Here is a 22,481-nt window from a genome sequence, read left to right on the forward strand (position 1 = left end):
ATTGCAATCTACTTCTAAAGCTGATATACCAATGGCAATCTACAGTTACAAATGTTCTCACTTCAAAAATGCAAGGTTTTCTGGATATTCATTAATAACTACTACAAACCTTGGAATATCAGTCAATAAGAGATTCTTACTGGGAAGCGTGAACTTCGCAAACCCGAATTATTTAAATACCTTTAGGTTGGGTAGAAAATGGAAAATCTCGGATGCTTTTGACTGAACTCTATCAAAATAGGTGCAATTGTACATATATAGGTACTCGTAGGTACTTACCGACATTTTCCATTTTTACTAAGCTCATACTCGGAACACTTATCAGTTTTATATTTTTTAGTGTAGGTATTTTTTTCATAGGAACTGATAGATATAAAATATAAACTAACAGTTGTGCATATGTACCAAGCGTCAACCTTAGAACAGTATAAGTATCACTAGATTTAAAATCTGGTAAAACGCACACTACGCTACTCTCCAATAAATAGTTCATAATCCCTTTATTGTCATTTTTGTACTACCAGAGTTAATGAGAATAGGCTTAGGGGACGGTTTAGTTCGAGACGGCTTCCAGATCTAAGGATCGTCTTTCTTTTTTCTTAACTTCCCTTCTGTGTGTATCGTTGCCGTCACGGATTCCACTGCCGAGGAGAGATCAGCTTCAGGGTCTATCGCCGCTGACAGCGCAGCGATGTACGCGCAAGCTATTCGGAGGACAGACAGCTTGGATAGCTTCTGGTTATGGCTGTAGGCGGGCACGGACTTTCTTAAAGTGTCGAAAGCCGCGCTGATGGTGTGGACTCTCGTTCTTTCCCTAGCGTTGGCTTCTATCCTTCGTTCTCTAGTCATGTTTTTGTAGTTTCTTTGCTCTCTTGGTTTTGATTTCTCTGTGTATGAGGATTCTGCGACGACGCCTGGATGAGGCGGTACTCGAGGTGGTCCTGGTCTCGGTTCGACGCTTGGCGGACGTAGTGGTGGCGGTGGAGGTTCGACCGGCCTTCTTCTTTGCCGGAGCAAACTCGTTTCACTCTTCTTGACTAAAGAAAGCGGTTCTCTTTGAGGTTCTTCTGGGAAAGACCAAGGTCTGAAGGGACTGGTGCTTTCTGACGGTTCATCGCTGGAGGCGAGCCGTCGTTTTTTCGGCGGGGGAAGGAGAGGTGGTGTGCGGTCTCTCTTCCTCAGGTCGGACTCGACGAGCCTGACCCCGGAGTCGTCGGAGTGGGCGGGGCCGGAGCACGAGTCGTCGTCGTCGCCGCCCGACACGAAGCCGGCATCTCGCTCTAATATACGATCTGAAACAAGAAAAAAACACTTTTACAAATCTTAGAATGGCTACAAACCACGAATAATCATAGGTAACAAGAGTAGATAATGTGAATGCATATGGACGATAATCACAATTACGTAATGTTACGAAATAGCCAATAAAAATAAGAGTACATAGTCGTAATCTCATTATCATATCTGACAAGGCATCTATAAGTGCTAGTCATATTACAGTCCGTACTAGTTTTAGCAAGACATTCGCCATTTGGCAAATTTTCACTCGAGATAGTGGCATATTATCTAAAGTTCTTAATAAACATGACGGCAATTCTAAACCAACATTTAATCGTAAAACTTGAACAAAGATGGTATTCGTAATATCACACCACCGTTGTTTGATAAGATTTGCAGTATCGTGTAGGTATTTCGTTTAAACTTTTTAGTACTAAGAGTAAATAAAAACCGGACAAGTGCGAGTCGGACTCGCCCACCGAGGGTTCCGTACTTTTTAGTATTTGTTGTTATCGCGGGAACAGAAATACATCATATATAGAAATACAGAAATATATCATCACTGTCTAGCTATCACAGTTCCTGAGATACAGCCTGGTGACAGACAGACAGACGGACAGTGGAGTCTTAGTAATAGGGTCCCATTTTTACCCTTTGGGTACGGAATCCTAAAAATACCGATTTAGACGATCTATACTCGATATTTATTTTTTGTTAAGCGCCTTTCCGTGTTCCAAATTCAAAGTTTAAAAAATGTTTAGGTCTGTCATAATCATAAACAAGATTTTTTTCTAAGTAATGGGACCAAGGTTAACTTATAGTGTCATGTCCTTTGCATTTAAATTAGATATTAATTTAAATTATTTTGCAATGTTTTTAATTGAATTTATGGCCGACAAAAAGTCGCGGCTTGAGATCAGTTAGCGCCGGCGCCAATGCCTGGCCAATGGCGTCAGCGGACACGGTCACTAACATTTTAACCAGTATATTGACTTACTGCAACCAGCACTACCAGCAGCCATGTTATGGCTACACGCTTGACATACATAGTAAAGCATATCACCAGCTGGCATAACGCGTTAGGATCAGATGAGCGTGATATCATGATCATGTCGTGAAATAAACGCAAGCATAATACGGCCTGGCAGTGCGAAAGTTTAGAATAGGATATTGTCAGGTGGAAGAGCAACCGATCATATCGTCAGGTGACAAGCAAAATTCACTAATTACTAAAAAATATTTAAACAAACATCAACCTTCTATTAGTACTAATATGGTTCACTATGGCTATGAACTTGTGGTGGTAATTAGTAAGTTTTGCTTGTCACCTGACGATATATTATGTAATTTATGTATAACATGTCGTCAGTTTTAGGTTGCCAGACAGAGAGGCTGAATTATTTTGTGACAGGTTACTTATAACTTTGAGACCATTTAACATAATATCTCAAGCCGGTATAGTTTACCAATGTATTTTAAATATTGAGCCACAGGTTCTTTCCAAAAAATATCCAAACTTAACGTTGCTGTAATCAGTTATATTTATACTATTTAAATAAGACACTCGACTTTAAAATCTTCCAAATATACTTTTAACTTTGCTTTAGAATTCACTAGGAATTGTATTATATCTAGTCTGCCTTTTACGACTCCATGAAGACAATTAACTGCTACGAAGCATAATACTTATACTGCGCTACCGATACGAACTATGTCCTTATGTAATATGATAATGAGTATAGTTACTTGGAATTCTTAGGCTACTTAGTTGTAAGTTTTTTTTATATGTACTTGTAAGTTGTGAAGCGGAAAGCACAAAGGGATTTGAGTCTCATAGTTAATGTATGGAATATGCCGTTCTTGTCTTTTTATTTTAGTTTTTATCTTCATTTACGTTATGTCGACGGTTTTAGGTTATGCCATTTAGGACCGTTTATCACCGAAAGAAGTAATATGAAACATATAGGAATCGTATTAAATTAACTAAAACTAGTTTTAAATAGAATGGGTCCTAGGATGGAACCTTGGGCACTCCAAAAATCAGTAAAAAGACCTAAAGGGCCCGAACCGAACATAATGAAATAAATGAACGATCAAAGCGCCATCTGCGTTGAGTTTTCCAAGTTTATTCTCATTGCAACTTTGTAAGCGGTCCCGGATTTAAGCGATACGAGTTATCAACAGTAACAAACATGTGTAAGAAGGCGCCACGGGAACTGGTTTGAATTTGTGACCATATGGTGGCCGCGGCCGCTTCTCACGTTCACTGTGAGCGAGTTCCAGGACGAACCCGGTTAGAGTCCGTTGAAGAAGGTCGGACAACTCCAGCAAAATTACTAAAACGATGTTAAGGTGAGGTGACACAGTGTTGCTTCACAAAAGTTAACTGTGGTTTGGATGCACCTTAAGGATGACTCACGCTAGACCGGGCCGAGGCGTCTGACATGTCATTTTCTATGACGGCTGATCACGTGGTGCTTCCATATAAAATGAATCGCCGGAAGCTCCGGCCTGGCCCCAGCCCGGTCTAGCGTGAATCGTCCTTTAAGCACAGTCCCGGATTTACATGATACGAGATATAGAGAGTAACAAACACGTGTAAGAAGGCGCCACGGTAACTGGTTTGAGTTTGTGACCATATGGTGGCCGCGGACGCTGCTGGCCGCGTTCACTGCGCGGGCGCAAGAGGCGAGTTCCCAAACCCGTCTAGAGTCCGTCTAAGCTTACTTTGCACTAACTTGAACAGAATAAAGGCAGGTACCTACTGTCATTATTAACCTTTTCGACGCCATGTCAAACACAAAAGCTGTCACGCGGACGCCACGTCACGGAAGTGTCAAAACTGAAATTGAACTTTATGCATATGCACGTAGGTGTATGTTGCTCTGCGGTTTGTGACCGATTAATCAGTCTTTGGCGTTGAACCTGCGGTGCCGATATATCGGTCATTGGCGTCCAAAACGTTAAAGGACATATTTTCATTCAAATTTGACAATTATGTTTTAAATATAAGCATCTTTGACATATGCATCTTTATTGTGCCGCGAGCGACACGTCACACGAGTGTACAGTGCGCAGTTTGACAACGTCAAATATTGTAATGCCGCGCAAGATGATTGTCATATATAATTTTATTTTAGCCAATCAAAACTTTAAGGGGCCAATCACAACAATTTTAATAGCTGGAAATTGTATAATGGATAATATTCAAAGCTGCGTGCGGGCCATTTATGGATTTTATGGAGAAGGGATAACTGTCAGTGATACTGTCAGATATATGTATCAGTCCGTATATTCCGTCGCTGTGAATACCAGTTTCAGAAGCCTTCGACTCACCAGTGTTTTGTAAGCGATAAAATGATATAAGTCGGACCAAAAAAAGTCTGCAGCGGATTTGATAGCCACCGCAGTGCAAGTGTCATTTATACGTCATAATTCCATAGAAGTTTGACGTTTAACATAACACTTCCACTGCGTGGGCTATCAAATCCGCTGCAGACTATTCTTGGTCTGACTTCTAGGTACTTACCTCTGAATATTATATAATGTTTTTTTTTACTTGACTAATGATCCGCATTCCACGACGTTTTTATTTGAGATTTTAGGCGTATGTCTGTGATTTTATAAACTAAAGTTGGTCAAGCAGATCTTGTTTGTAGAAAAAGGCGGCAAATTTGAAAAATGTAGGCGCGAAGAGATATCGTCTCATAGAAAATTTGAATTTCGCGCCTTTTTCTACTGACAAGATTTGCTTGACCATCTATATAATCATAAATACGATCAAGATACTCCGGTCAGATGCAAGGTATTTTTAAAAGTTTTTCTATATACTTTTGCAAGCCTACTTTGTCAATAGAAAAAGGCACGAAACTCAATATTTGCATGGTAGATCGATCCTTGGCGCCTACATTTTACAAATTTGCTTTTTCTACTGACGAAGCTAGCTTGTCGGAGTATAATAACTTTGTGCTCTTTGCCAAAGACCCAACCTTTTTTCAAGAAGATGGCAAAGGGAGTCCAATTGATGGCATTGTTTATATACTCTGTCAAGCCATTTCCGTCAGTAGAAAAAAGCGGCAAATTTAAAAAATGTAGGCGCGAATGGGTTATCCTCCCATAGAAAATATGATTTTCGCGCCTTTTTCTACTGACAGTGGTATGAGTGACTATAAAAATTAATTTAATGCTTAATGACAACAATCAGGTTGCTTATCTTTAAACATAACTGTTTATGCAGAAGTCAAGTCGCAAAACTTAACGGAAATAAAATAAACGATTCTATTAATTTACAAGATAAAAGCCGGAAGCATTTTATTTACTGATAAAGACATAAAAAGGTTGTATAAGTTATTAATTCACGTAATCCGATGTCACAGATTTAAAAAAGTGACTGTTTTAGATAATTTAATGTTTTTATTACTTTTTATATGGTCACTATCAGAGATAATTATGTTATTTGGTTACCCAAGAAGAGATGAGTAGGTAAAATAGTAGGTACATAATTATGGCCTGGTACTGGCTACACTGTAGCCAGTGCCAGACCACAGCTACAGCAAAAAAAAGAAAAAACTATACACATCTGTCTTTCTTTTCGGAGTTATAATTCTAGCATAAGAAAAAGATAGTATTTAATTAGGTATTCTCATTCTCTCTGCGTATGCTCCACTGACTCTCTTGCCAATCTATAGTACGTAAGTACCAAATTATACAAAACCAGCCAACTTAACAAAAACGCACGATTTGGTCGCATTCGCAACACAGCATTCGTAAAGCCAATCAAACCTAATCCTCATTCATAATCATAGATAATCGCGTCTATAATGGTTTAGCTACCGGTATTAGTTTATGGCTCGTAACTTGTAATCGAGCGGTTGGCGCCACGGAGGCGTTCCTCTTAACTGCAACTTAAAACAGCTGGTAAACAGTTAGAAATGCAAATTTCAACCTTAACTCGATGAAGTTAGGTTGTACTAGGTATTTATCAGCTGTAGAATGCAGGTAGATATGATGCGAGCATTCATGAGGCTTGCTTCTCACACTACAGGTGTTTTTTCGTCCACGCCTTGCTCGATAGAGATTTTAATATCGCTAGGTTGTTTATGGACGTGCAAGTGTAATTTAATTGATAAAAACATGCTTAATGATCTATGCTTAGGTTGCAGAATGTGGAGAGGCGTAACAGGTTTTAGTTTTAGAACGTCTTATGGTTTGGAATTTAAAAATCAGGATTGGATCGAATCGGGATTTGGATTTGACCTGTAATCTATGTCTGGCAAACCGTCTTTGTCAATAGAAAAAGGCGCGAAGTTCAAATTTTGTATCACAGTTCGACCCTTTATGCGTACATTTTTTAAATTTATCGCCCTTTTCTACTGGCAAAGATAGCTTGCCAGACTATAATTTAACAGGAGTTACCACTTCGATAAGTTCGATAGAGGCAAATTATTGCTAACTATTTTGGCCAGCCTGCTTAAAACGAACTTGGGTTCCAAATTCTCTTTCTCTTCATTAAAAATGTGTGATTGTTATTGTACGACAGGCTATAGTTAATATAACTATACAAAAGTGTGTTAAGATTCTCGACTCAGATACTCGAGCCGAAGATGGGCACTACAGTAAAAGTATCTTACCGAGTCGGAATTGTTTGAATTAAAAGTGATTAATGGTCAGACCCCGACATATATCACGGGGCTCATGTTTTATTTATACCGTCGTTAGAAGACGAGGTAGGTAAAAGTGAAAAGGTGTCTAGATTTAAGAAATTTTTCTTAAAAAATATTCTTCTAGTGCTAGGTTCGGATCACTTGCCTAAAAAAATAAAAAAATCCATATTGGTTATGCCTTAATTGCCCTGAAATTCGCATGTTTGCTAAAATTATTTTAATTATGCAAGACTACTGAAATGAATCTCCAATTATGCACCATAGACAAAACTTTAACTCAAAATTTGATATTGATTTTTATACAAATATAAGATTTTTCTACCTTTCAATACTTGTCTCAGACGCATTAAAATTTGAAACAAAGAGTGTTCTCAAAGGGGCCGAGAGACTTTTCAATGGCCACACCATCTGATAAGACCTTTAGATGCCTTCAGATACCAATCTGGCGCCAAATTTCACAGAAAACCGACGCCTTTGGTGAGTTTTTTCAAATGGTCTCTTTTTGAATAAATCGAACGTGAGATTTCGAATTAGAATATCTTTTTTTAAGTGACGCTGTTCGGCCTAAAGTGGCTTGTGGAATCATTTGGATTTCGAAATTTATTTTTGGAATGATGAGTTTATTGTTTACTATAGTCGTTCTAGAAAAGATGACCAAAAATTCAGTCAGGATCTTTACACACAGTCAAGAGGTAAAAGCTAAAGTAACAAGAATTATTTTGGCGATGGGGTAGCTCAGTGAAATAGGTACAAACGGCAAAAGTAGCAACACTCTTAACTGATCATGGTTATTAAAAAAGGCATAAGGTCCACCGATGGACAGTTAAGAGTGTGGGCGATGGTATAGACAAGAAGAAATATGAAAACAAATTCTGTCTAGTGGCTAAACTAGAATAGTAAGTATTCTAGTTTAGGCCAGTTATAAGTTGATCAACCATCAAGTATGAGTAAATTTAGCCGAATTCACAAAATGAGATATTAATGAGCGGTCAGCTGCAAAAAGATATAAAAGGAGGTGTCGTGGTTACACATTCGCACGGTCTTTCAACTAATGTATGAGAAGTCGTGATGTTACTTTCACCGAACATTACCGTTCTGCTAATCCAAGATGGCGGTTATTCTAAGAGAACGCGTTGTCTTTGGTCTTTTTGGTTTTAAACTGTAATGGCGCCAGGCGGGCGACGTATGGCTATATGTAGGGATTTAATCCACAGGCAATACAGAGTTACATTAGTTGTTGATAGCGTTGTCTATAATTATGACTATTGAAGGAAGCAGGTATGAATACTGTAAGACGTGAAGTAAATTGTAATTTTGGCAGCTTTTCGATTTCATAATTTAAGTGTTTTTCAGAATATTTAATAACAGCAATGTAGGTGACTAAATTCCAAACAGAATATTTATTAACTACAGAAGTTTATAAGTACCCAACTATTTATAAACACATTGTAAAATAATTATAAAAACAAATCTTAGAGATGCTTTGCATTATTTTATTTTACTTTTATCAACTATGTCAATTCAATAGAAATCCAGATAAACAGAAATAAAACTCAGCGCGATTTATGTCATCGGAACCCAAATATTATCTTGATTTCTTATACTTACCTACTTTAATACGCCAATCGTGAAATTGGGGCCCATAAAATATGCAGATTTAATATAAAACATATTATTTATATGTTAAGATATGTATACCTACTGCTAAACCCGACAAATATCACCATCATACATCAATATAAAGAAAAATAATATCGCTATAAAGGTTCTGCAGATGGCCACGGATCGATCGCACGAATTTTCCAAGAAATGCAACTCGGCGTGAATATGTAATCGAACGGTGGCGCCTTTGGCTGCCTGTGGCGGCGCGTTTGAAAATAAAATAGGATATCAAAATAAGAATACTTCCGAAAACATTAAAAACTAGGCAGTATGGCTTAGTGCTTAAGCCTCTCCTGGGCTTTTGCCACTTTTTTAATCCGTATGTGCCAGTACTTTTTATCGCGTCTCAATTATTCTTTGTTGCCTGTTTAGAAACGAGAATGGTAAGCCAAACTATTTTTTTATTGATAAATCTTAATTATCAATAAAAAAATAGTTTGGCTTACCTATTATAACTGGCATTAATGTCATATTGAGAATTACGCAGAGTAAATAGAGTTTAATAATAAGTATGAGAATATTCCATGTTATTTTATACATAATAATTATAGTTGGTCAAGCAGATCTTGTCAGTAGAAAAAGGCGGGAAATTTGAAAAATATAGGCGCGAAGGGATATCGTCTCATAGAAAATTTGAATTTCGCGCCTTTTTCTACTGACAAGATTTGCTTGACCATCTATATATCTATTATTTAAAGATTTACATTTTAAAATAACTTTTATTTTCATTAAACCTTATTATGTACCTTCCTTCCTAAGTTCCTACCCTGTTACATTTTTACGGAATAATGCCTGATTAAAATAAAAATAATGATTTTTCAGACTGCCGTGAGTTTACTGTAATATAATTCTGAATAATAGGTAGGTACTTTATGTACCTTAACTTCTGTTTTTTTAAGGCACTTGGAACCAGACCTGACTGATTCTCCTGTAATTTGGAGTAATTCTTCTTGTTCATTTAATCGAAACATTTTTCAAGAACATTTATTATTCGTAACCTTAAAATAGTATTGTTGCTATGGAGAGACAAAGCGTCTAAAGTAAATACAGTCTATACTTATACGAAAACCATATGGATACTCCATTATGTAAGTACGTATGCGTCACATGAAGAGGGTCATTGTTACCAACTGTTCAAGCATTGCAACAGATTGTGCCACAGACAAAATAAACGATTGTTCTACCATAGACTAAACACACTTTAACCACCTGGGTGCCACGTGCCTGTACAATGGTTGTGTCTTTTTACATCCTATAATATTATTTTACAATGACCCATTAATATATGTAAAAAGTATAAGAATAAGGTTTCGGAAGGTCACATTAATGTAAGCTTATTTAAAATTTCATTTCCTAAATGTGAATGGCACCCACAAACCCCAAGGCACCTTACTCTGAACCTTCAAGTATTACCTAATTAATAAATTGACGAAGAATTTTACTATGATTTTAAATCCCAGTTTTAAAATTTTGGCTTAATAATAGCGCATTTTTGAAATACGATAGAAAAGAAAGTGCTAATTAAAAAATACTGGGCCATCATATAATCCTAAATTTTGCAAATTGACCTAAAGTACTAAAATAACCGATACGGGCGTCTAGATTGGCATGCAGAATTGGTAATAATAAATAGCCGTGGGCATATACAAATAAAGTTTTGGCGCTATCTAAATAAATATTAATAGGTAAATATCTATCGGTAGGTATACAAATATTAAATATATAATAGTTCCGTGTAGCAGCATTCCATGAGCAATATAATAGTGGGGAAACCCGAACAATTTGAAACATCTAGACAAACCTGTCCTTTCATTTAATATTCAATGTTATGGACTGTTGAAAAACATTGAACATTAAATTAAGCATTTACAGAATTACAAACTTCATGTATTTTTCTGTAAAAAAAAAACTTAAGAGCGAAATATAGTTGGTCAAGCAAATCTTGTCAGTAGAAAAAGGCGCTAAATTCAAACTTTATATGGGACCATAACCCTTCGCGCCTACATTTTTTAAATTTGCCGCCTATTTCTACTGACAAGATTTGCTTGACCAACTATAAATCATCTAAGTAATCCTTTCTACAGTATGGCCAACCATTTTACTATGGAATAGAAATTCGCGCCTTCGTCGGACTTTATTTCTTAAATTAAAAAATAAAACAAAAGCGTAAACTTCCTGCCTTCAGGAAGTCAAGATAAAAAATAGCATCCATTCAAAACAGTTTTATTAACCATAAAACCGATTTTTGAAAAAACGCTCTCAAATTCAAAATGCCTTTTTGTGTGAGGATTATTTGCATTATCTGTGCCATGTTTAATGGATAGAACCACCTGGCTGAAAAAGAAAAATTGCCTTGGGCTGACATTTTGGCAGACGGTCATTTGTTTCAAACGTCTAATCCTAGGTATTGAATAAAACCTAGCATCTTTAGAGGTTTTTTCGCCTATGTTATTGTTCATGCGGTACAGTTGGTCAAATTTTTCTGATTTATTTTTGTGTATAAATAATAATATGTTTCCATTTGAACGCGCATTAGTTTAGTACTTGTAAATAAATACATAGTTTAAATATATATACATAGTAGCTTAGCCTTTTAAACAATAAATTCCTCTCATATAATTCATTTAATTTTGTAACATACCTACCTATAAAGTCTAGTGTTAGTCACATTTCCCCAGTACCTATATAATATCATCAGAATATGTCATATCTTTAACCTAATTAATGGGGTAAACTATGACATTTACTGGGGCAGGGTGTCATTTATTGGGCATTCGCATGTCGAGCACTAGAACTTTTACCTTGTTTTATGCAGGTATTCGAAATAGTGGTCCAACTTCGTTTGAAAAAATGTATAATAAACCAGCTACTGCCCACGACTTCGTCTGCCTTGAATAGTGATGATAACTGATAAATACTAACCTGTCATTCCCCGGGTCTCAAACTATCTCCATACCATATTTCATCTAAATCGGTTCAGCAGTTTAAGCGTGAAGACGTAACAGACAGAGAGATAGATAGAGTTAATTATTACTTTCGCATTATTTTCATACATTTCCGTACTGCAGAATCGATGTTTAATTGCTCTAAACATTGGTATGGATAATTTATATGTGTCTTGGATAAAAATAACTTTGTGGAGAAGGAATATTCATTACCTAATATTAGTTGGACTACGCCCTAGGTAATTCCCAAAGATCAATTTTTGTTTAAATACATGTTGACTGTACCTGTTTATGCAGTCGGGACAAACGTATGGTAATTCCATCTTTGAGACGATTTCATAAAGCAACGCGAAATCTGCAACTTGTTTTCATTTCAATAAAAATTCAAATTGTCATTTGCGACTGACCGTTTATTTTTACATATTTCTTGCAACACAACATCAAGGATGTATCTACATGGGTATTATTTATTTATTACTTGATTATTATTACAATTCCAAGATGATATAAAAATGTAAAAATCCGTCATAAATTAGCAGCTTCAAAATTAGTTGCCTAATTGGTAACAATGCGTATAGTCTGTGACATAAAAAAATCAATATGTCAAAATGGCGATTGGCGCCAAAACAGCGCAGCGCGCGAAGTGACCTCGTCGTGGCGTCGTCATGTCGATAATACAAATCGCAATAAAATGTTAATTTCGCTCGGGCCACATGGCAGATCCTGATGTTTTCCCATCTGGTATATCATAATCGCAGCGTTATTATGCGTATTGCTGTTCTGCGATCTAATTTCGTTTCTAATTCGACTGTAAAATAAAGCGTTCTGTTAGTGATTTGATAAATGCACTACTGTGTTAGGTTTTTTATCATAAAAAGAATTATAGATGGGCAAGCAAATCTTGTCAGTAGAAAAAGGCGCGAAATTCAAATTTTCTATGAGACGATATCCCTTCGCGCCTACATTTATCAAATTTGCCGCTTTTTTCTACTGACACGATCTGCTTGACCGACTTATCAAAATGTGCTTAGGAATCTGGTTTCTCATTTAAGATTTAAGATAAAAAAAGAAACAGGTTGACTTGACAAGCGCCATTTAATTTAGGCAATTTAACGCCCGTATCGAGTTATTTTATCATATTAAAGTAATTTAATCAAACCCAGTGAGCAAATTAATGCTAATTTACCGCGTGGAATGCGATGCCATTGACAATTATAAACAGTTTATATAAACATAAACAATTCTTTGAATTTCTTCTCGGATTTCTGTTTACTTTCACAATAGTTTTACTATACGGCAGTGACGGCGGAGTTTAGAATGCAGGATTCTTCGGAGTATGTATAACAAAACTTCAGGTTATAATATGTAAATATCAATAATGTTACTATTCAAGTTCATGTTGAAAAGCAAGTCATTTTCTGCTATGCGTGCATTAGGAACTATGCAATATGTATCCGTCAAAAATGTCAAGATAGATGATTCAATTAGTTGAGCGAGAGATAACAAAAGGCAGTTATAACAAGTGTCAAATCTGTCTGCTCTCACTAAAACATAATTGCCCTAATTTGCGACTGACAGATTGGTTTCTATTGTAAGGTAGGTGTAATTAAAATGTCAAGGAGAGAAGGTCATGCTGTCTATTGTTTATCATCAAGTGAGTCTAACGCTTTTAACCAGTGTGGCGTCGCACGTTGACATTAACCATGCGTGAACCTTATGTCAATGAGATAAGCTCCAACAGTGGTCAATCCTGTAAGTACTGGTTTGACTAAGAGTTCGACTACTGCGTTGTAAGATTAGAGTAACAATAACAAAGTCTTCACAGCGAGTGGGTACGTCGCATTGTGTTGTGCATGCGCCAGTTCGCGGCCTCGGAGGTCAGATCGCATTAGGATCTGGTGCCCGCATCCTTATAGCAGCTTGTATGTATATTATACGGCTTAGAACCAGGGTCGTAGGTACTCAGTGCGATACAAGCTTGCATTTTTTATGAAGCTGTAGGATTTAACGCGTAAATTACGCGCGTGCATACCAGTAGAAAAAAAACCGAAATGCCAATTCCCTAAGTGCAAAATCAAAATTTCAAAGGATTATCTACACACTATGACACTAGGACACTATGAATGGAGCTTATCTATCTATATTTAATGATATAATGACAATAAACATGATAACATCCTTGATGAGGCCAAACATTGTAAGAAAGTACAATAAATAAAACACCATCTCGTTAAGTCGAAAAGTTTAAGAATTATAAACACAAGATTTATATTTATAAACAACATAGGTAATAGTCGTGTCACGTGTAATGCGACGTAAGTTATTTTTAAACTCTTGCACGTTTTTGTAAAAAGCTTAGGCCAAAATATATATTCAAACCTTTGACACATCACGTGACAAGTTTAGCATACCTACTGGCAAAGGGTTTTTACCTACACAATATTATTTTGTTAAATATTATTTCCAAAAAGTGTCAAGTAATTGTCTTCATCCAGCCATGGTTGTGCAAATAAAACAAAATATTCAGCCATTTAACTCCTGTCTATGAAATTTACAACTTTGGCGGCGCCTACGACGCTTTACGACTTGCAGACCAATAAAGGAAGAAATTAACTGAAAATATGGTGTAATTCTTAACTCTATTAATAGTTTCAAGCACCCTTGCTCTCTAGGCAAGAGATAATCTTTGTAATAAAAGTAAAACAAAAACAATCGCAAACGCAACATACGAAATGATTCTTCTTTGAGAATATGAGAACATCGAATTTACTAGGTAAATTGTTTTATTAAGCGACTTCAATTTCATAGAAGGAGGAGGTTCTGTATTCGGTTATGGCTATATTTTTTTTATGTACGTACACCGATTACTCCGACATCTGTGGTCCGATCATTTTTTTTCGAATAAATATAATCAAACCTATAAAACCACACAAATTGATACCTCTTTTGGAAAATATAATTAAATATATGTATGATTTTATGGGTTAATACAGTTCTACCACGTTTTCTTGCAATCAGCGGTTAAAGTTAGCATTACAGGCTTCCTCTAAGTCTTCGGCAAAAAAACTCAGTTTTTATCTATGGTCAACGTTTTTCAAAGGAAGGGCAATCTTTTGTTTTTGCGTCGGGCCACCCGATCGCTTCCTCCCTTTGTCTTTCCCAACGATTTTTGGCTTCCCTTCGACCCTTTAATATTAATGTGTATGCAAGAACATAGACCTGATTTGAGACATTAATTTCAGTTAGGTACCGAAGCGGAATTGAGTTACCTGCTTATGTTTAAGTACTAATAGTTCTGAACAGTCAAAATAAAATAAACTAATATTATATAATTGTAACTTTGTCTGTCTGTCTTTGTCTTCTTGTCGCTGAAACCGCTGAACCGATATAGGTACATGAGATTTGGTATGGAGAAAGTTTGAGCCCCGGGGAAGGACAGGACAGTTTTCATCAAAGAAATGATCATTCAACTCAGACTACGTCGCGGGAAGAAGTTAGTGCTCGTTTAATTAATTTAAAATAAATCCCTTAAACCCATACAATTAATCCCGTGCCTATGAGTTTTAAACGTGTACACTAACTTTTTCATAGTAGTTTTCACTATAAATTATACTATAAAATCAATTTCTCCGCCACAAATCCATTTTGAAACCAAGCTAAACAGTGTTTATAATTTCCCCGCTTTATTTCCGTTTTGTTGGTCGCCGTTTTTTTACGACTGGCAATATTTTGAAACAGTCACGTGTATGGCAACACGTGTGGTGCCGGATGTCGTTTGTTTGCAACAGGTTGCCCAGATAAGGGCGTTTTACATTCGAACAAAATAACAAAAAACGCCGCCGTCGGGTTTGAGTTGCGAAAAAATGACTCGTAAAAAGTTTTTTGACAAAATATAGAAACATACGCATCCCATGTTTATTTTTTCGTGCTTTTTGTTATTGAAACATCTACCAAATTGTGAGCTAAGCAAATATGGCAAATATTATATAAATAAATAAAATAATTGAATCTGAAACTTCAGTAAGTAATAAGTATGAATAAAATTCTAAAGTCCATTTTGGTGCTTGAACTGACCTTAGTTATCGTTATCGCTTGAGTTATCTCTTATGCTAAAGCACTACTATCTAATCAAAGAAACGCATAAATTTATCTTTAATAAGGAAAATATAAACATAATCTTTTAACTTAAAGTTTGTATCTTTAGCATAAATATCAAAGAAATCTATCTGTCGATACAATTCGCAAAAACGTAACACATATAATTATATCGGTCTAGGATTACAGGCGTCAACATATGGCTATTCACGACCATTTACAAAAACCGGACAAGTGCGAGTCGGACTCGCCCACCAAGGGTTCAGTACTTTTTAGTATTTGTTGTTATAGCGGCAACAGAAATACATCATCTGTGAAAATTTCAACTGCCTAGCTATCACGATTCATGAGATACAGCCTGGTGACAGACAGACAGACGGACAGACGGACAGTGGAGTCTTAGTAATAGGGTCCCGTTTTTCCCATTTGGGTACGGAACCTTAAAAAACTAAAAACCACGTTTGACAAGGCTGAGCTTACTGAATAACTTGAATATATGAACAAAGCGAATTATTATATATTTTTTTGCATAATTTAACGTTCCACAATATAAGTGAACGATGGTCACACATTTTTTGTCACCAACGCGTCAACAGTTGGCATTATTACGACATGGGGAAACCCGCGTTTCGAACAAACAATCTAAATGCTCTTAGCTAGACATGATTTAATAAAAAAAGACAAAGATCCAATACATGAACGCACTACGTGTACGCAAGTGGAATTAGGTTCACAAGCGGACTCGAGGCTCCCTTAGTGAACACAGAATGAAATAGATCGCTTAGTTTTTTATTTATATAGATAGAAAAAAGATTATTAAGTAGGTACCTAATTGACCTCAGCACAAAGTTGAATCAATCAAATCGATTGAAAGTTTTTATTCTTATATGTAAATATAAAAAAAGGCATGGGGGCCGATTTTTGAATTCCGATCGCTCGATTTCGGCACTCGAAAATCCGTGGAAAACGGAGAAATGCTAATTTTTGAAATAGAATAGAATGCGATAGAAATTCGGAATCGAGTGGTATTGACCACTAGTTTTTAATTCTATTAGTAGAATTTAAATGCATAGTAGTGCAGATATTATTGAACAAAATACACGAAATCGTGCGGTAGAAATTCAAAAATCGGCCCCCTGGGGTAAAACAAAGGTAATTGCAGACTTATCTTTGTTTTACCCCAGGCCTTTTGATAGCACACGCAGTGCAAACTTCTATGACTTATGACGTATAAATAACACTTGCACTGCGTGTGCTATCAAAATCGTTGCAGACTTGTCTTGGTTTACCTCTACAATAGTATTTTTCACATTTTTGAGTCATATCATATCTTTTGCGTCATAATCGCATCACAGAAACAGATAATCGACTTAACAATCTCAACAATATGAACAAAGTCGAAATAAGTACATCTGTACGACGAATTATGACGACCTATTTATGTACCTGTGATGAACGAATAAAGAATTTGGAATTTGGAATTTGGAATTTGAATCCGGACGGCCGCTTATCCATACAAAAGTATCCATACATTTACCTCTCTGAATTGACACAATTCACAATTATGCCCCTGCGTTTGAATTTTTCGACTTTTTTATTAGTATAGGTACATAGAATTAGGAACTTATAAAAAATTATAATGGTTTATTTTCGCTATTAACTCTTATTATAATCAGAAATCGAAAAATCTCACGAAAAGTAATCTCACGAAAGCTAACGTTAATATACACTAGACTAGAGGAACGGGTAAAATAAAGTTTTGTTACTAATTTTGAAATTACATACTTTAGGTGCTGGCCAGTACATTATTAAATATTTTTTGCGTCCCTCTAGATTTCTCCATGAGTATAGGTAGGTACATAAATCAATTTGTGTAAGTATATTTTCCATAATATCAATATCCAGAGAGGAAAATTGTGACTACGTTTGTATACTTTGTATGGAGAAGCGGTCTACTGTCCTCTTAAATTAGGTAACTTGTATGTTTCAGATTATTTTAGTGCAATCGAACTAAAAGTACCGAAGTTATGTTATCAGATAAAAATATAGACTCAGAACAGCTAATCTGGTTAGCTATATCTAATGATATTTTTTTATCTTTTATTTGCAATAAATATTTGATCTGGTTAGCTACAGTGTTGATATAATTATTAATACAATACGATTAATCACACGTCATTATTTGTAATTGTAATGATGATTAAACTATAAAATATGAATAGAGTTAGACCAAGATAAGTCTGCATCGATTTTGATAGCATACGCAGTGCAAGTGTTATTTATAAGTCATAATTTGTTCATAGAACTATGACGTTTAAAATAACACTTGCACTGCGTGTGCTACCAAAATCGTTGCAGACTTATCTTGGTCTAACTCTAATATTAAATCATTATCCTTATTGATTATGGATATTATAATTGCTAGTTGGCAAATTTTAGTGGCTTCAGGACATAGAGGCACTGAAGGTTGACCCTATACCGGACCCTAAACTGGGGTTACTTTGAATAGAGGGGAAAAAAATACCATTAATTTTTAAACACAAGGAATTAGTTTCTGGACGCTATCATCATGTATTTCGATTTAAACTGACATTCCAATTTCAGATACAAAAACATCAATTCCCAAACATAATTTCAACAATTCATTACTACTTGACCAAGCTATTAGTGTCCCAAATCACACCCCGCGGTAGTCAGATACAGATGTCATACCCTGTTGCCCAACATCTGTGTGTCACATCTGGCGCGCACTCGACGTCACAGTCGCGGGCATGTGGGGACATCGTTGCGATATTGTTTTTTTAATCCGCCATGCTTTGTGTAACGAGTATTTTATGAGTTTTTTTTTAAGAATATAGAGGCCGTTTAAGCTATGTTTGCACCGATCCTAATAAAACAAAGTGACGGAGTGTCGTTATAAACGTTATATTTTCATAGAAACTTGATATTAATGATGAAATTACCACACTTTATGAATGCAAATGCCATGAAGAGTTATATTTTATGTGCGTGAGGACCATAGGTTTAAATCAGACCGGTCGAAGTGCGATTGAAATTTTTTTACTTGAAAATTTAGCTAAAATATTTTTTGGGTGCCTTGTGGATTATTGTTAAGACAAAAAGTACATTTATACTATTAAGGTGTAGTAGTAGGTAACATTTTGTGCAAATGAGTTTAAGATTGACGGAAAAATATATAATTTAAATTGTAGGTACTTACCAATGATGAACGGGAAAACCAAAAGTGATTTCCAACATATTGACTAACTAACAATTATAGCTGGTCAAGCAGATCTTGTCAGTAGAAAAAAGCGCGAAATTCAAATTTTCTATGAGACGATATCCCTTCGCGCCTAAATTTTTCGAATTTGTCGCCTTTTTCTACTGACAAGTTCTGCTTGACCATCTATAGTTAAATAGTTCACACACCCAGAGACTAATGTTTTTTTTTTTTATCTCTTTAAATACCATAACAAACTAAACAAGCCGTTTCTCTAGTCCTCCAAACGCAAAAAAAAATCGAAAGAATAGTTTCAAAATCACATGCGACCCCCGTCGTAACCATATGAACAAACAACCATTTCCAAATACCGTCCACAGCTTTCCTAATTCCTTAAAAATAGAGTTTAAATTCATTTGAACGGGTGACAAATAATACTTTGTAATGCCATGCACTTGTTCGTTAATAGGGTAAACACGCATGCCCTTATTGTTAGTGCATAAAGTTTAAAATCGTTTGAATGGAAGGTAAAATAGTTTTGTTTCGTTGTACACTTGTTTCCTACAGGGGTCGAAGCGAACATGTGCATAGCACCCTTTCGGGGTTTTTTGCTCCACCCCTTTGTTTTTCGTGTGATAAATACTAATATTGATGGGCCCAGCTGAGACTTAATTGGTAGCAATTATAGAATATTGATTGACTTTACGATGGTAGTTTTATGTAATAATAACAATGGAACAGGTAGCGTTGATTATGAACTTCTCAATTACGTAGTGATAACCTCCTTAACTAACTTTATTTTTATTGATCATGTAATGAAAGCCATGATTATTTTCATATAAAGTTAAAGTTACTAAGATACACCTCAGTTTTTCAGCTAGCATCAATATTAGCAGTTGAAATAACGCACCAGCCACCAGAGGGCTTACCGCGAAAACCAAAACTTGTAAGTTGCGGGTATATTTCTCTTTTACTCCAATGAAGGCGTAATTAGAGTAACAGAGTAAGATGCTTGCAATTTGCGAACTTCGATTTGAAGAAGTTTATTTATCTGCCAACCTGGAAATACAGTAGGTAGGTACAGTGCGTTCAAAAGTATCTGTCAATATCTAAATATTCAGTATATAAAAACATATACCGGGTGGAACAGAACGAAGGACTTTTACGCAAACGGCGAATTGTTTAGGCTACGTACTTTATTTTTCACATATTAATCACGTTAATATTTCTAACCGTTTTTGAGATACAGTTTGTTAATCATTAGTTCAAAAACCTGTATGTTTCAACCCTAGCAAGTACAAGATCTTATTGAATAATATGACATGTGTCAATTTAAAATGTAAATAGCTTTGTAGTATTGTTACTGATATAAAAATATTTCATTTTAATGATTTTGTTTTACTTTTTAATCCAGCTTTACGATTATAAAAACTCGATTGTAGATCACTTAGATAACACTATCATTTGAGCTGTCCCTAGAAGTGTTCCACCCTGTATATTATTGATAAGCTATTACTGATCTATCCAAGAAAAGTCTGTAGCGATTTTAATAGCCCACGCAGTGCAAGTGTTATTTATACGTCATAATTTCATAGAAGTTTGACGTTTAAAATACCTAATACTTGCACTGCGTGGGCTATAAAAATCGCTGCAGACTATTCTTGGTCTAACTCTAGAGAATGGTAGACATTTTCGACTCAGCATTTTATGCTTACTGTTCAACATCAGAATTATAATTCGAGTTTACCCGATCGGCCCATAAACAACGAAGACTAGAAGTGCGTCCGATAAAGGCGTGAACTAACAGCAATAAACTGGCTTCCGGATCCGGTCTGGCCTTATACAAGTGTAGAACTAGTGTGATTTACGACTCTGTCAACTATGGCTGCGCGTGCGTTGCTAGGATCTTTAATTTTCTACTTTTCAAGAATAATTTTGTCTGTTTTTAAAATCACGTGATAGAGGAATAGGAGAATTGAATTTGAGGGCATTTTAGATTTGACAGATAGACAGTTTATGTTAAAGCCACTTTATGTGTTTCCACAAGAGCTTAAGCTAAACTATCGGCCCGATTCTAAGTTTAAGATACGTCAATTAATAGATCTAGAAACGATATGGATTAGATATGTCAGTGTCAAATGTGACGTTTCTTCAAACAAAAACGTCTCTTTTGACACTGACACATTAAGCCAAGCTACGTTACGAGGCTATATGTTAGGTACTGATACAATTTTTGGCCAAGCGTTTTGAAAATATGTATTTAAGTTAATGTAATGAGACTTAGTGAAAGGGCGCGACAATTTTCTAAATGAATACATATGTAGGTATGTTCTTAAATTTAAATACGCTTTTTTGAAATAAGTTATCATATACATACCCACATATTTTTAGCTTTGATATGTATTACGTATTTAATTGATAAAATACAAAAATCGATGGATAATCTATGGACAGCCCCTTATGTTATTAACGTATTCTTAATTTTATCTATATTTTCTATCCATTTCTGACTTTATTGTTCAAAGATTAGCTTTACTAAATAAGTATTATTAATATGTACCTAAGTTAATAGAATAGAATTTTTAGAATATTTTTATTGACAATAGAAAAATAGTTTATATGTTAAAGTTAGTTAAATGGAAGAGGTTGACTGGTAGAGAATGCCTTATTTTATTATAGCTATAATGCCTTTTGTATGATAATTTATTTTTTGTACAATAAAGATTAAATAAATAAGACCATACTTTTTGGTATGGTCGGTGGCTTGTCCCCATATAAAAAAAATCTAACACTGTATTATCTAAACCTAACCGAGCCTGTAAGATAAGTCCTGAAAAGATAAGCTTTATGCTTCTTTCAGTCATTTTTTAAGTACATAAGGTATGTACTTAAAAAAAATACTGAAAGTAGCATAGCAGTATAAGGTCTCAAGTAGCGCTTCCTTTCGGGATTGCCCGGGACTAAAACCCCGGGAATAGATGCAATCAAATCTTACTCCTACTATACTCGTCGTATCTTGAAAAATCTTTTACAAATTTTATTTTGACAGTTAATTGAATAGAACATTCATATTTCAAAAACTTAAAGAAAGTGTTATTTCTACGGCTTAAAAAGTATATTTTTTTTTTATTCGTCCTTTCTGGACAGGCTAAGACCAAAGGCCATACTGCCTAGTCTTCGGTGTTAAAAAGTATTATAATAAATTAAAAGTTTTCTTTTTTAATTCTACCCAAAAGGATGGCCAAAAGCTACAAACCTTTTGCATCAGCCTGTGTCGTTGCAGAACTAATAAAAGTTGACATCTCGCAAATCCAACACAAACAATCCAAATCCTGAACTGGCACTTCAAAGGCAACTTGGCACTATTAAAAAAAACAACACCAAAATGTCATTGTTTTTTAATTTTTCGAATTTCGAATGCGCGCGTTCCAAACCGTTCCGTTTGACAGCACGCGCGTTGGTGTCGACGCACTGCGTTGGACTGGCGTGTAATGTAGACTTGGAACGGTCGGGGTAAAAAAGCCCGGCGCCAGGCTGCTCTCGCCCTTATAGAGATGCGCTCACATTGATATGATTGGAATTTTATCGTATTTCGCTCGATAGGTTTACCTATCGGTT

The 22,481-nt window shown here is 35.6% G+C and overlaps 1 protein-coding gene across 1 annotated transcript; it reads right to left on the reverse strand.

Moving 5' to 3' along the window:
• Positions 1 to 283: 283 nt before the first annotated feature.
• Positions 284 to 22,280, reverse strand: LOC134797286 (transcription factor ATOH8). The gene is made up of 2 exons (XM_063769513.1): positions 22,120 to 22,280; positions 284 to 1,292 (listed from the first exon to the last, which is right to left on the reverse strand). The coding sequence occupies exons 1-2, from the start codon at positions 22,163 to 22,165 to the stop codon at positions 577 to 579; spliced, it is 762 nt and encodes a 253-aa protein (XP_063625583.1). The 5' UTR covers positions 22,166 to 22,280; the 3' UTR covers positions 284 to 576.
• Positions 22,281 to 22,481: the final 201 nt, after the last annotated feature.

This window comes from Cydia splendana, chromosome 15 (genome assembly GCF_910591565.1).
Source record: "Cydia splendana chromosome 15, ilCydSple1.2, whole genome shotgun sequence".
NCBI lineage: Eukaryota > Metazoa > Arthropoda > Insecta > Lepidoptera > Tortricidae > Cydia > Cydia splendana.